Source organism: Astatotilapia calliptera, chromosome 3 (assembly GCF_900246225.1).
Source record: "Astatotilapia calliptera chromosome 3, fAstCal1.2, whole genome shotgun sequence".
Lineage (NCBI taxonomy): Eukaryota > Metazoa > Chordata > Actinopteri > Cichliformes > Cichlidae > Astatotilapia > Astatotilapia calliptera.
In genome coordinates, this window is record NC_039304.1 from 32,048,832 (window position 1) to 32,064,146 (window position 15,315).

The following is a 15,315-nucleotide window of genomic DNA, read 5'->3' on the forward strand; positions in this document are numbered from 1 at the left end:
TCTATCCAGCTTGCAGTAAATAAAAAGCAGCTACTGAACTAAAAATATAAAATACTTTTATATAGTACCTTTAAGTGAATTGCAAGTATCACCAGCTTAGACTTCGTGCAGCAAGTAAATATGTTAATGGCTGTATGTGTCTGCATTACCACTCAGACTACTTTCATTATCTCAGTTCTAAAGAAAGAACTGAGATAATGAAACAGACAATATTAGATACAATGAATTAACTTTTTGCACCTGTTTCTTTGCAGAAAGTACATAATTTGCTGCTTTCCTTTCCAGGCAGGTGAGGCAGTCCTGAGTGCTCTTGGTGGCTGTAAAATACTCAGAGAACTGTCCAAACTTGACGAAGAAACTGAAACCAAACTCTCCATGAAAGAACTGGCCCAGAAGTTTGAGAACCTGGCTCATGGTGTGATTATTTATTATCTAGTTTTGTAATAGTTTTATTACATGTCCTTTGAATTTTTCTTTTAACATCTGCTGTAACACAATTGTAGCAAAACCTATCTAACTCTTTACACAGCAGTAACTAATAATTTAATTGCAGTCTTCCAGAATGAGCTGTAATTAAGATTAAGGATAAAATTCCTCCACCGTTGTCTTCTTTAACCCAGAGTGACTCCCACAGAGGTTAATTATCTTGTCAATGGTTTTACATTCCTAGGAAATGGCATCTCAAAACTTTTTAAGCACTTTGTTTAGTTTGATGCTCTGTAAAATCCCTCCATAAAGCTCTTACTATTCATGAGTTATTGAAGAAAATACTGAACTCCTGATTTCTTTTCAGCACTGTAGCCAGTCTGACAAAGAGTCACAGCTCTGTTAGTATTCCTCAGTATTCCTTAAGCTTTAAAGGAATACGTAAAAATTAAAATTCTCTCATTTTAAGCATTAGAGAAAAAATATAAAGGTTCATAAACATCTCACAGACATCAATATCTGTGTTGAATACTACAAATATTTATGTAGACGTTTTATCCTCAGTTATTCCTTTATTATGTATTCATTAGACCCCATTCTTACAAGAGTGTTGAAAGAAGTTCAACCATTAGTCAAAGTCAAAGTAAACTTTATTGTCATCTCTGCTATATATAGTGCAGTTCCATTCAGTGAAAAAAAACAAACAAAAAACAATAAATACAAGAAGAATAAGAAATAAATATATAAAATAAATATACACTTTAAAATTAGGGTAAAAAGGATCAATAACAGTCTAAGTTTACAATTTACAGTTGAGTGATTCAAAGTGACCTTGAAGTGGTTTAAAGTGACCAACATGGGCAGGATTCCTGAGAGTGGGATTGTCCAAAATGCATTACCGGTAATTCATTCTTTGATGTTTTCTATGAATTGTCTATGTACCACAGGCCTTTAAGGTGACAGTAATTAAATGATTGTTCTAATAGTCATTACTTGACCCAGCTAATTGTTGGACAACACCAACCTTCCTATTATCTCAAAAATTATTGAAAGGGTACTTGTAAAACACTCATCTGCAAAGCAATGCTTTGTTTAAAGATAAGCTGTTCTATCCATCTGCTGGTGCAGAGCCCCAGTTGTCTTGGGACCGCGGCCACCGACCACACATGCTTTGCCTAGGAGCTTGGAAAGAAAAGCATCTGGACTTTTTAAAGTTTCTCGAAGGCGTTTCACCTCTCGTCCAAGAAGCTTCTTCAGTTTTAAGAACAATTGGTTGAGGCCCAGCCCTACTGGGAGTGGGAAGAGACAGTAAATGGGGGAAGCTCTATGTCAGTAGTATTACCAGACAAGGATTTTATTGTCTCAAAAAATGAAAGGGGTTTGGAGATCATTTCAAGCCTCCACAAGAACATGCTCAGCTTTGGCTTTTCTAATGGCGACTGAGCCTGTATTGCACAGCTGCCTGAAAAGCAGCTAATTAGTATGCAGGTTAGTTCTCCTGGCCTTTGCCAATGACACATTTCACTCACAGAGTAGCTTAACTAGATCAGGAGAAAACGAGCAGAATTTTTTTTTCATGTCTCGTTTGCAATCATCCATGTCTTGTTCTTGAGAATTCAAATGTTTCTGACTGATTTTCACTGATATCCAGATGATACCCAGCTTTATCAATCCATGAAGCCAGATGACACAGTAATTAGTTTCAGGAATGGCTTAGAAACAAAAAGACTTGGATGATGCCTAATTTCCTGCAACTAAATTCAGACAAAAGAGAGGTTATTGTTCTTGGCCCTAAAAATCTTGGTGTCTAACCAACTCCTTAGTCTGAATCTGATTGCCAGGGCCTCCAGTGACACGTGACAGTCTTTTTTACCAGCATATTAGACAAATATGCTGGACTAATTTCTTGCATTTGCACAGTATCTCTAAAATTAGAAAAAGCTTTTCTGAAAAACAGATACTGAAAAACTAGTTCATGCATTTATTACCTCTATGTTGGGCTATTGTAATTCATTATTATTAAGTTGTCCTAAAAACCTTTCAGATGAGTACTAACCAGGGACTAGAGAAAGAGAGGCCATGCCTCTCATATTAGGTTCTTCATTGGCTGCCTGTTAAATCCAGAGTTAAATCCCTCTCCTCACATGCTTGAGCTTGAAAAAATAGGCCTTGTCAAAGATCTCAGAGTGCTTGCTCACAGGGAGTTGCAAACTGAAGTTTACCATACAACACAAAGCACCTTTAGGTGATTTGTAAACTGACACTATAGAAATAAACTTGAATGTCATGTCTTTTGTCCACTTTACCTCAGATATCTTCAGCTCTTGCTATCGGAGTAATGAACACCGTTCCTTCACCCTGCTAATTAGGAAGTCTCCTGTCTGGGGTCACAGCACCTGTCTTCAGATGGGCGTGAGTGCTGATGCTCGGCTTTTCTTCAGTAACGATGGCGTACAGGTGTGTTCAGTTTTTAACCTCTTTCATTCGTGTGATTTTTCTCCCCCTGCCCTGTACGGCAGTTTAGCGATCAGAACTGTTGTCTGAAGGCCAAAAAATGGCAAACAATTTTCACAAGTCAAACATGTTGGCATTTGCTATGGGTGACCAGAAAGAAAAGAGAAAGAAAGTGAAGACTGGAAGAGGGTTAACAGAAAGAGAGGGAGAGAAAAATAGATGAGAAGAAGAGGGATACAGAGGGATGGAATAAATAAAATACAGCAGAAAACCATAGCAACAACCAACATGTGCATGAATAAAAATGACAAAGTTACAGAGCAGCTTACAGTACTAATGATATAAAATATATTTAGAGGCAGCAGCCCAAGATAGTGTGTGTCCGTGAGCACCTGTGATCACACCTGTGTGTATGAACGCGCTTGTGTTCATAAGTGTCTTAACGCATTTTGAATCATCCAGGTAAGGAAATCCCAAAAGTTGATTCTATTCATTTAGTTGTAGCGTTTTCAGTGAGAGAAATATTTTGTCACTCATCTAATTGACTTCTAACGAAACTGGCACCACTGACTGACAGTGTATCATCAGGTCATCATCACTTTCATGATCATTGATATGCAAATTGTCATGACCATTTACCAACAACCACTGATCAAAAGACCCCTGATTAATGGCCATGAGTACAGAGTTCACCCACAGAGAGTTGGGGAATGGCCGCAATCACAGCAGTCCTCCTCTATCCCTGGTCCTCTGTAACGTTTTTAACCTAATATGCTGTTTTTTTGCCGCCAAGACTGACGTCATCTACAGGATTTTCCTCTCTCATCCCAGCCCCGTTAATGTAATTTCCAATAGTACATGGGCATTCAATCTGAAGTATCAAATCTTTATTTTAAACATATAAATAACAGATGTTAATAAACATAAAAACGCTATCCAAAAAAGCTGTCATATTTGCATGAAAAAATATTGAACATTTTCTGTTTATTAACGCTTACTTATTTAGGTCATTGTATACAATGACCATAGATTTGATTGTATACAATCAAATCTATAAATATACACTATCATTGAATGAGACCATGTAATACACAACAGTACAATCATTTGAATTATAAATGAATTCAGTACAAAGTAAAAATGGCATGATGCTTCAAAAAATAACACATCCTAACTTCATGTTTAGCCAGTGAGCTGCTGTTGATGGATAAGGACTGCTTTTCTGTCTTCTTCCAGTCTCTGCTCTCCCATATCTGGTGGGGTGATATGAAGAGGAAAACAGAGGTCTGGAAGCTCCTGCTCACTTTCTTCTGCCCCATCCTCTGCTACACCAATCTCATCTCTTTCAGGTAAAATTCTCTTTTTTTTTCAGATGAAAGGCTTGGAATTTTATTTGGTATTTTTTAAACCTTTACCTCTTATTTTACCTCATAGAAAACAAGATAATCAGTTGGAAGAGGAGGAAGGAATTCCTAATGAGGATGGGCCAGACCAGGACACTAACAGTCTCTATGGGACCACCGTCTTCTCTTTCGCTGAAATCAAACACCAGTAATATTTCTACTTGCACTCTTCAGTGTTAATCTGTAGAACATCAGTTTGTTGTCTTTATGTTATTGATTTCCATTAGCTAAAGTCTAATAATTAAATCAATTTTATTTTTCTTACAGCAGTGACGTTGATTCAGAAGTTCACAGGAGTGGTACTATTAAAGGTGAGTCCTGTTTAAAAAGTCATCTTTGAATAAGTGTTGTTACTCACTACAAGAAGAAAGCCTGACTAAAGAAATGATTCTTGTCTCTATATGCTGTCATTTTACTCACTTTCCAATCTGTATTTATAATCCTTGATACAGGTGTACCTTACCGACCACCACAGCGTCCATTCATAGTGTCACGCTGGTGTCAGTTCTGGTTTGCGCCGGTCACCTCTTTTCTGGGCAACGTCCTGATGTACTTCCTGTTTCTCTTGTTTTTCGCCTACGTGCTGTTGGCTGATTTCAAGCCCCCACCACCCTCAGGTCCAGGTGCTGCTGAGTGTGTGTTGTACTTCTGGGTATTCACCATCGTTTGTGAGGAGATACGACAGGTGAGTGAAGAGACACGTCTTACTTAGAACTTTATATCCAGACAATTTTGGTAGCTATAGAAAATGTAAAGGGAAGAATTGAAAATAATAACTGAACTATTCCCAAAGTGCTATTGCAATACTGTGGTTAACATGCTCCTGTGTCACAAAAAAAATATTAGATTTTAATGTTTGTTACTGATTTCATATAACTTAACAAATGCACTGAAGATTAAAAGAAATCACATAAATTCAAATCTTATTCCTGTTGGATTTTTACTTGGTCTTTAAAATGACAACAGCACATAGAGAGTGGTTTTCTGTGTTTGGATACATGTCACCTGTTTATAGTTTGGTATAGCTTTTTTCTACTTGTTTTAACTTTTATCTTCTTCTTCAAGACAATTTTTTTGGGGACGATGACTTGGCGTCAAAGGTTCAGACTCTACATTAAGGATGTGTGGAATAAATGTGACCTCACTGCCATCAGCCTGTTCATTATAGGACTAATTTGCAGGTATGGACAAGAAATAAAAAATAATAAATGTTAATGCTGGATTATTGAAAAAAAAACTTGAATGAAGCTTTGTCATTGCAAATTGTAACATTTGTATAAGTGCTGTCCTTAGTTTGTGTCTATGGATGTAACGTGGCATAAATAATTTCCTTTCATCTTCCCCCAGAACTTTTCGTCACTTAAATTTAAAATATTTTCTCCTTTAAAAAAAAACAAATTTTACAGGTTTGCCACCAGGTGGTGCTGCTACCTTACTGATTCAGCTTAACTGTGCTTGTGTTACAGGATGTTCCACTTGTCACATGAATTTGGCCGGGATATGCTTTGTTTGGACTACATGGTCTTCACCCTTCGACTTATTCACATTTTTGCCATTCACAAGCAGTTGGGGCCAAAAATCATCATTGTAGGAAAGATGGTGAGAAAGTTACCATCAGTTTATGGGGCACCGTTTGTAAAGTGAAACATGCTGAAATTAACGGCAACATTTTTCCACACTTAGCTCAGAACTTTACAAAAACATGGTTTTTCGAGTAATTTTTTTCAACATTTCCTAAAATATTTGTAACTTTTCATATTTAAAACACAATTTTAAATATTAAATCTAAATGTTTAATATTAAATCTAAATATTATATTTAAATCTAAATGTTAGAGGAAACTAAATATTTAGCTAACATGCAAATTTATTGTAAGGATCAATGGGAATACCAAAATAAATAAATTTCTACATGAGCTTTGTGAGATTTGATAAGTATCTGAGGCTGAGACCACAGGACTGTAAAACATGATTGTTGGGGTTCATTTCTGTACTAAATAGTCATTTCAAGATTAGCTAATTGTTATTTACTAACTAATGTTGATCATGAGACTAAAGTCATCTCACTTTGTTAATATAATTATAATATGGCTAATATTATAGTCATTATATTAATCATTATTCGTTGATACAACAAACACAGCAGTGCTACTAATACAAAATACTCAAAGCTTCATAGAACTGAAACAAACATTTATTTTAGGTTGTTAAATCCTCCCAATTCTTTCGATCTTTGGGCTGAAGGAAGGACAGTACTCGGTGTATAGATGCTCAACAATCCTTTATTCCATACAATTCAACACTTTAAGAGCACAAACCATCCGGATGGGGAGACATGCATGAAGAGGGTCACAGCAAATCTCAAACTGGTGGAGGGTTACTCAAGCTCTTATAGCCTCTTTTGGTCCCCACTGTTAAGGTTCAAAATATTGGGGATGGACACCAGAGGAAAAACCCACAATAACAACACTGGTCCGGTCGGGTTGAGTCAAACGATGATTTAATGATCACACACGTGGGAGATGGACAGCCCTTTATCAGAGCCTCTCTCTTGTTCTAAGTGTTCAGTGTGGTACCGCTCCTTTTCGTTGGCGCGGCGATCTCCTCCTAGGCTGCTCTTCTTTCTTCGACCTTCCGGGTAGACCACCGGTCGGCCCGTTGCACAGGTGTGAGGGTTTATTCTGCCTCTCAATTTCACCTGTGTTGGGTGGAGATTGATCCTTGCCCACCAAGCCCTCGTGCGCGGCCGCGCACTGCGTCCAGTGATACCAGGTGTCGCCTTTCCCCTTCAGTTGGACCGCTGTCGCCGTCTGAGCCGATACCTCATATGGACCAGTCCAGCGGGGCTCCTTCCACTTGCGTTTGATGACTCTCAGCCACACTGCCTTCGCGTCCGGGACCTCTCCTTCTCCTGTGGGCCCTTTACAAGCCGCCTGTTTTGTGAAACTGGACACAAGCGCCTTTAACTCGTTCCAGTAGTCTGCGTGGGACCGGTTCCCCTTTTTGTCCCGTTCAACCGAGCCCACCGTCCAAGGTGCCGGAAACTGTCTCCCAGTTTGCAGCTCGTATGGTGTAAAACCTGTGGATTGATTAACAGAACATCTTATGGTCATCAACGCAACCGGCAGGGCTGCGACCCAATTTAGCCCTGTTTGCGCGCAGATTTTTGCCAATTTGTTTTTCAAATTTAGGTTCATTCTTTCTACTTTTCCCTGAGACTGAGGATGATAGACCGTTCCAAATTTATGCTGGACGCCCAACATTTTTTCTACTTTTGCCAAATCTTGATTTTTAAAATGGGTTCCATTATCTGATCTAATTCTTTTGGGGAACCCATGACGAGGAACGTAATGATTGATTAAACACTTAATGACAGTCCTAGCATCCTCCTTTTTTGTAGCCCAGGCCTCTGGCCAGCCGGTCAGAGCATCTACACATAATAACAAATATCTTACACCGCCAGGCCCGGAATCAATCATATCAGTGAAATCAATAACAATCTCCTCTCCCGGCCTCTCAGGGGGCCGAAACTTACCCACTTCCGGTTTTATTGCTGGCTTAGGATTGTGTGCCCCACAGATTAAGCACATCCTGGCCTTTTCTCTTATCATTCCTCGCAGCTCAGGATGCCACCAATGACACAAGTTTCTCTCCATCTGGGCTATCCCCACGTGGGCGAGTCCGTGGGCTTCATCCACCTTCTGTTCTGCCATTTTGGCTGTCAGCACGGGGCGCCCGTCTGGCCCCCTCCACAAATGTCCATCCTGCCAGGCTCCTTTGTTTTTCCACACCCCCTTTTCCTCTGGGGATGCCTCCTCCTGGGCCTGTTTGACTTCCTCAATCAGGTCAACAGATATTTCCTCTTCTGGAGTTACCTGTATCATTTGTCTCCGTCCTTTGTAGCCTGCGGCCTCCTTCGCGGCTTCGTCCGCTCTCTGGTTTCCTTTTTCCACCATGCTGGTTCCTTGGGAGTGAGCTTTGCATTTTATAATACTCACCTCCTCTGGGTCAGCCAAGGCCTTTTCCAGTTCCTCCATTTCATGTTTGTGGGAAATAGGTGCATTGGTTGCTGTTCTGAATCCTGCTCTTTTCCACTGAGGCAGCTCCACATGCGCTGCTCCAAATGCATATGCCGAGTTGGTGTAGATGTTCACTCTCCTATTCTTGGCTAATCTCAAAGCTCGAGCAAGGGCTATCACTTCAGCTCTCTGGGCCGACTGCTTTCCCTCAATCCTTCCTGACTCTCTGACCTGATAATCTCCTTCTACTCTGCAAACCACCGCGTACCCTGCTTTCAGTCCTCCTTCGTCTCGGTGGCAACATCCATCGGTGAACCAGTCCTCAGCTCCCAGTATGGGTTCGGCCTTCAGGTCCTCTCTAATCTTTTCCTCAATCTGTGCTCTTTTGGCGCAGTCATGTGGTTCCCCTACACCCATTAAATCTGCCATGTTAATTCCTTCATGTGTGAATGTCAAATTTGGGGCCTCTAAGACTTTGCTCAGTCTCTGTTGTGCCCGTGGTGACATACAAAATGCTTGTGAATTCACGTATGCCACTCTACTATGTGTAGTAAGTATTTTTAGTGGGTGTTCTCTCACTACATGTGCTGTTTTTTGGATAATTCTAGCGACCCCTGCTGCATGTTGTGTGCATGTAGGATGCTTTGCTTCTGTTGGATGTAGTTTTACACTAACATACATGAGCACATCTCTACCCCCCCCCCCCCCCTTTTTTTCTGAAACAACACTCCATTTACAATTGAGTTTGTTTCAGAAACATCCAAATAGAATGGCTCATCATAATTGGGTGTGGCTAAATCTGAGGCCCTTGACAAATCCTGTTTTACCCTAATAAATGCGGCTTCGGCTTCAGGCGTCCAAAGCAGCTCAGCCTTAAGGTTTCGAACGCCAACTTGCTTCATTAGGCCCCTTAAAGGGGCAGTTTTGCCTGCATAATCCGGAATGAACTGCCTGCTGTAACCTGTTAAACCAAGAAAAGAAAGCATTTCTCTCACAGTCCGCGGTTTTGGGTGTGTCAGAATTTGGTCTCTGTGTGTGTTCATCAAACCCACGGATTTGTGTGCGATTACCCGGCCCAAAAAGGTCACTTCAGGGCGAACTAACTGCAGCTTGTCTTTACTTACTTTAAAGCCGCATTCCACCAACCTATTCAACACAACAAGCGACGCCGCTGTACAATCCGCTGCTGACGGGGCTGCAATGAGAAGATCATCAACATATTGTATTAATGTACAATCATCAGGCAAATTACATGACGACAGTATGGATCTGAGACTGTATGCAGACAGTCTCAGATCTCGTCTCAAAAAACACATCACCATAGTTTTATGAAATCAGGGTATTAGAACGCCCCCTCATGCGTAGTGACAGGTGTAATACAATCAATGTTGACAATTTTATTTAACACAAAGAATAACATTGTCTCCTTCGCAAGGGCAGACGCTGACTGCCCCCGTCTCCTGGAACCGTCTGTACCCTGCTAAGACACAACATGGCAGCTACAAGGACTCTTTCATTTACTCAGACCATCAGTGTGTATTGCTCTAAATCAAGTATATAATATTAACTGAATATTGCTGGATCAGCTATTTCTACTTAAAACATATTAAAACATGACTAAGCACAAAATCACCAAGAATAACATCTTATAAGTGCTGTGTAAGCGCGTGCGGCCTTCCAAGCTCAAAGCCTTTGCCCTCCATAGATCAGCCAGACTCGCGCTGGCTGTAGCTTTTAACCTTTAATTAACTTGAGCACAACTCTAGAATAAGCAACGAACTGCAATGTGTATGGAATGATCATGGTTACATCTGCAATGGAAAATCATGTTATTATTCTGGTACCTGTAAGGAAAAGATCAAACTAAAGTTATAACAATCACTGTAATGCAAAGAATAATGTAAGGTCAAAAACTTCAATTTATGTTTAATGCAAAGCTGGTTATATACTTCTGATGAACTAATAATGCCATATTAAAATATTAAATGATAATGAGAAAAACATCCCCTCCGTATTCTACACTACCTAGTCGTAAAAACCTAAACATTCACATTCTTTCTAACTCCTAGCGAGCCTGACTTATGGCCTTGGCTCCCTATTTTGTCTGCCTTCAACAACAGTGGTGAAGGGGGTGAAGCTACCGTGGAATGTGCTCTCTGTCTCCTCTACTATCAGAAAAAGCAAGGTCCTGACTCTCTGAAAACAGTATTTCTTATAACTCAGCAGTATAATGCATCATAAACAATATCATTCATTCACACTGAATCAGCAGTCTAATGTAATAGAAATCAATTTAACAAATGTAATAGTTATCACCTTCTTCTAATTCAGGAGAATACTGCAAACTAAAACTACATAATAATTTCACAATCTTTAATTAGGGGTATAACATAGCATAAAATAATATTATAATCCCACAAGGTCCATTCTGCTGCTGATACATACTTTAGGTTTCTGAATATTAAACTTGTTTCTGCCTTTCATACTGTGTAACCTGAAGGCCCTGAGTACTTTCTCCCACACTGACAAATGATAAAATTATTTGAACATTACCTAATAAGACTGATTAAGGACAGACAATTAGTTATTTTAAACTTTTCTAGCAGTCCTTCACAAACAGGGAACAGTCTCTCTAGTCTCTCCATGTGTCAGCTGCTGCTGGCTCTTCCTCCTCCTCTTCCTGCTTGTGCCGTGATATTCAGGACCGCAAACCGAGCAGCATCACTGACTTTCAGCTCGTTGTATTTGTGGACTGACTTTAATTATCCATAAAATCATCACATTCTCTGTAAGATTAAGGTTGACTATTGAACAGTGTATATTTTAAAGTAAAGGCTTTAAGTAAACACTGAAAGTACTAACATCGCTAATGTCACATAACTCTGTGGCCAACGGTAATGTTTTAATGTTCTTCATTATTCAACATTTGCACATAAATAAGTGACATATTGTTCAGTACTTTTAAAAGTTTACTCTTCGGCCGCCTCGCTTCCACCATTTTTTTTGGCAAAATTATGCACACCCACCATCGCGCTATGAAGTCTGGTATATGTTGGGCCACGAAGTCTACACCGCCACATCCCTTAAATTCAGGGAAATGAAGGACGCATTTGAGGGCCACATTTCGAGCAGCCTTTGAATTGGGACAGCCTTCGTCACGTCGCTGTAATGTAATCGGCCTTAAAATGGCCTTTAAGGCTGCAGACCCTAAATTGGGATACAGCCTGTGTCTGCTCTCCCCTGATGGTCACTTCTCAATGCCATGAGCTGCTTCACTTCTTACCTACGAGCATGTCCAGCGATTTAGCTGGACTTGTGCTGCAGCGATTGTGAAGTGGAGACTGCAGCTGCTGAGAGAGCACTACTGCTGAACCTTTGGATGGTCGACAAAACGGATCTTCCAATGTTTTCAGCTAAATGGCTGGACGTGCTGGTAGGCAAGAGGTGAAGCAGCTCATGGTGTTTAGCACACTTTTGCACCGGAGGGTTTTCGTAAAGCTTTTATTTTGATATTTTCCGTTGAATTTGCATGTTAGCTAAATATTTAGTTTCCTTTAACATTTAGATTTAACATTTAGATTTAAATATAATATTTAGATTTAACATTTAGATTTAATATTTAAAATTGTGTTTTAAATATGTAAAGTTACAAATATTTTACGAAATGTTGTAAACAATTACTCAAAAAAACATGTTTTTGTAAGGTCTAGAGCTAAATGTGAAAAAATGTTACCGTTAATTTTTGCATGTTTCACTTTACAAACAGCGCCCCATATTAGTTGGCATTACAACTGCGGTACACTCATTATGTTTACATATATAATGGCTAAAACAAGATCACAATTTCCTCTTGTTTAGATAAAGGATATCTTCTTCTTCCTCTTCTTCCTGGGTGTGTGGCTCATGGCGTATGGAGTTGCCAATCAGGCTCTGATCTACGCCTATGATCCAAACCCGAATCGCATTTTTCGGAGAGTTTTCTACAGGCCATACTTGCACATCTTTGGACAGATCCCTGTGGAAGAGATGGATGGTACATGTGTTTGTGCAACTGGCATAAAAATAAGAAAATCTGTGTTAAAGCTGAAATTTCTTTTAAAATGCTGCAGTTTCCTGGAACCTACTTTCATCACAGCAATTTGAAATTGAGTGTTATTATAATTTTAACCATTTCTTATTTTTCCAATTTATTGCAGTGGGCAAGGACTGGGATATCACTTGTACACACAATGTGACTTTGATTGAGAGCGGTGAAGAGCCGTGTAGAAGTCATGAGAGTAACTGGCTGGTAGTGATTCTGCTAGTTGTATATCTCCTGGTCACCAACATCCTGCTCATCAACCTGCTTATTGCCATGTTTAGGTAAAGAACCAGTCTGTCATTATGTTTCTCTGGCTGCATTCACAAACTGAATGGTTTGACTCAGTGGCTCTGATCTGCTTGTATCCACACAGCTACACTTTCTCTAAAGTGCAGGAACACAGTGACATCTACTGGAAGTTCCAGCGTTACAACCTGATTGCTGAGTACCACTCCCGTCCTGCTTTGGCTCCGCCTTTCATTATCCTCTCACACATCAACCTCTTCATCAAGAGGGTCATCCGCAAAGTGCCCTCTGTAAAGATTCACCACTTTGGTCAGTATTGGATCAGGGGTGTTACTCTAATAAGTTATTGTTACTTAACTCTAAAAAATCAAATGCTGAGTGAGGAATCCACGCATGATTAGAATTAGGTAATTTCTTAAATGTCTTCTAAATTTCATTTGGTAATTGTGGGTTTTGGTTAAACAGTGCCAGCCCTGTTATCACTCAGTTACTAACTGAAAATGGCAGTGCCAAGTTAAAAGACTAGGCTTTTTGTTTACTTGCTCACTGACCTCAGTTTAGCAGTGATGAAAGCATGAAAACTAAATTGAAAAGTAATCATTTCAACTCTTGGTCTTTTCTATCAGTGTTAGACTTGGAACCAAAGGCAGCTAACAGATTATCAACGTGGGAAACGATTCAGAAGGAAGACTTCCTGACTGCTCAAAACAAGATCCAGAAAAGCAGCGACTCAGAAAGGCTCAAACGGATGTCTGCCAAGTGAGCACCTTCATCCTCCACTGTAGCAGCATTATTTATTACTGTGTGACTCCATCATTCTGAAGTAAATGTATCTTTGTTTATATAGGGTAGATGGTGTGCTTAAACATCTGAGTGAAAGCAGAGACTTTGAACACAGACTACGGTCTCTGGAGAATCAGGTAAAATTGAAGCTCCAACTTATCATTTTGTACCATTTGAGTCATTCATGATACATATGTGGAGCTGCTGTGAAAGGGCATGTCTGCAGAGTTAAACTATTCTATATAAAGGTTAAAGCACTTCATAGCAGGTGGCAGTTGGCAAATTACATTAAGAGGAAGTTGAAACATAGGGAAAATACCTACTGTACAGCAAAAAGACAGTTTCAGGTTGGATAATGTGAAGTTGTTTCCTGGTTGATGTAAGAGTTATTTTGTGTGAAGGTAAGTAATTCTTTAGTAAGTACTTTCATGGTTTGGAGAATGTCACATGAAAGAAACAGATGCAGAACTTAAACTAACCAACTTAGTGCAATCAGTGGTATAAATGCATGCATGTGCAAAGAAATTGTGTAGGCAATACCATCTAGCGCAGAAAAGAAAACCAATTTCTAAATGTGTCTGAGAGAAGAGAGCCATTCAAGAAGTGAACTGAGGGCTTTTATGTAGCACTGGCAAACAGGGGCCAGGCTTTGCCACTGTCACTGCTTGGAAACAGGCCACAATAGCTTTTCCAATGCCTACAGATGAGACCTGCCACATAACAGGTTGAAAGGAAAGGATGAGATGAGTTGTCAGAGATAGGAAAAAAATAGCTTTTTTCAAGTGGTTTTTCTTGAGGTTTAAAAATGGCTATTCTCTCAGATACAGCTTTATGTTATTCTGCTCTTTATTTCCAGATGGATTATTGCTCTAGTGCCCTCAGCTGGGTTGTGGATACTTTAGCACAAGGAAGCACATTCAAACCTCCTCGCCCCCCACCTGCATCACGAGGTATGATTACAAAACAACCTGCAATATTCCAATATTGCTTTCAATACAAACTCAGCTAGCCTAATCTTATTTTAAAAATATTTATATTACTTTTTTTGTGCTAAAATTGGTCCCTCTCACTTTTATTATTCTATCTGTTCTTCTACACAGACGTGGTACCCTCCCCTTGCAGCTCAACTTGATTAAATGACGCTTTAAATCAAGGAGAACACCTTCACTCATGTTCTTTTGACAACTTCTGTTGCAGTCTGCCACCATGAGCCTCACCGAACTGTTACCAATGCTTATAAAAGCAAAAAAAAAAAAAGAAAAGTATTTAGCCTATGCCATGTATTTTAGATAGATAGATAGATAGATACGTACATACATACATACATACGTACATACGTACGTACGTACGGAATTTTAAAAAGTATTCTGATGTAATCTGTAGAGTTACATTATGAGCATCACAATACTTTTATTCAGTTCAGTTACACTTTAAATATATGAGTTGTATTGGTATGTCTGCATTCTTGTTCTTTAAGTATAACATTTTCATACCTAATAATAAATAAATGTTTACTAGAAATACAAAATAATAACCCTATTTCAACAATTTTTAAGCATTTAATTAGTAATAATAACTAGCCTGGCTGCAGGTGTATCATTGGATGTCAGTCGCAGTTGCTAAAAGGCAGGGTTTGTTTCTTTTGGACACAGACGGGGTTGCTGTATACTTCTATTTGTAGCCTAGTACTAACCTAGTTAGCTAATGGGTCCTGCTATACATTTACAGTTATGTGAAAGGGACAATGCACACTCTTTTTACCTATCAGCACATGACACATCCCCAATTTCAAAAAAGTGTATAAAGTGTAAATAAGCAATGCAATGATTTGATGTCTTGGTTAGTTATAGACCAATGTCCAATCTCCTTCTTATCTGAAGCATTCTTGAAATAGTGGTAAAACA

At 39.4% G+C, this 15,315-nt stretch overlaps 2 protein-coding genes across 3 annotated transcripts in view; one reads left to right on the forward strand and one right to left on the reverse strand.

Moving 5' to 3' along the window:
* Nucleotides 1-14,696, forward strand: part of LOC113019298 (transient receptor potential cation channel subfamily M member 4-like) — a 29,652-nt gene extending 14,956 nt beyond the window's left edge. The window contains exons 14-28 of one of the 2 annotated variants that reach the window (XM_026162911.1): nucleotides 286-415; nucleotides 2,738-2,883; nucleotides 4,117-4,229; nucleotides 4,315-4,431; nucleotides 4,551-4,594; nucleotides 4,736-4,968; nucleotides 5,349-5,464; nucleotides 5,750-5,882; nucleotides 12,160-12,334; nucleotides 12,498-12,663; nucleotides 12,756-12,937; nucleotides 13,255-13,387; nucleotides 13,476-13,548; nucleotides 14,268-14,361; nucleotides 14,512-14,696. In XM_026162911.1, the coding sequence (XP_026018696.1) occupies nucleotides 286-415; nucleotides 2,738-2,883; nucleotides 4,117-4,229; nucleotides 4,315-4,431; nucleotides 4,551-4,594; nucleotides 4,736-4,968; nucleotides 5,349-5,464; nucleotides 5,750-5,882; nucleotides 12,160-12,334; nucleotides 12,498-12,663; nucleotides 12,756-12,937; nucleotides 13,255-13,387; nucleotides 13,476-13,548; nucleotides 14,268-14,361; nucleotides 14,512-14,543 (1,887 nt within the window). In that variant the 3' untranslated portion in view covers nucleotides 14,544-14,696. The remainder of the gene's footprint in view (nucleotides 1-285; nucleotides 416-2,737; nucleotides 2,884-4,116; nucleotides 4,230-4,314; nucleotides 4,432-4,550; nucleotides 4,595-4,735; nucleotides 4,969-5,348; nucleotides 5,465-5,749; nucleotides 5,883-12,159; nucleotides 12,335-12,497; nucleotides 12,664-12,755; nucleotides 12,938-13,254; nucleotides 13,388-13,475; nucleotides 13,549-14,267; nucleotides 14,362-14,511) is intronic. The other variant, XM_026162912.1, reaches the window with a different exon arrangement.
* Nucleotides 1-15,315, reverse strand: part of LOC113019255 (receptor-type tyrosine-protein phosphatase H-like) — a 423,637-nt gene that overhangs the window by 189,055 nt on the left and 219,267 nt on the right.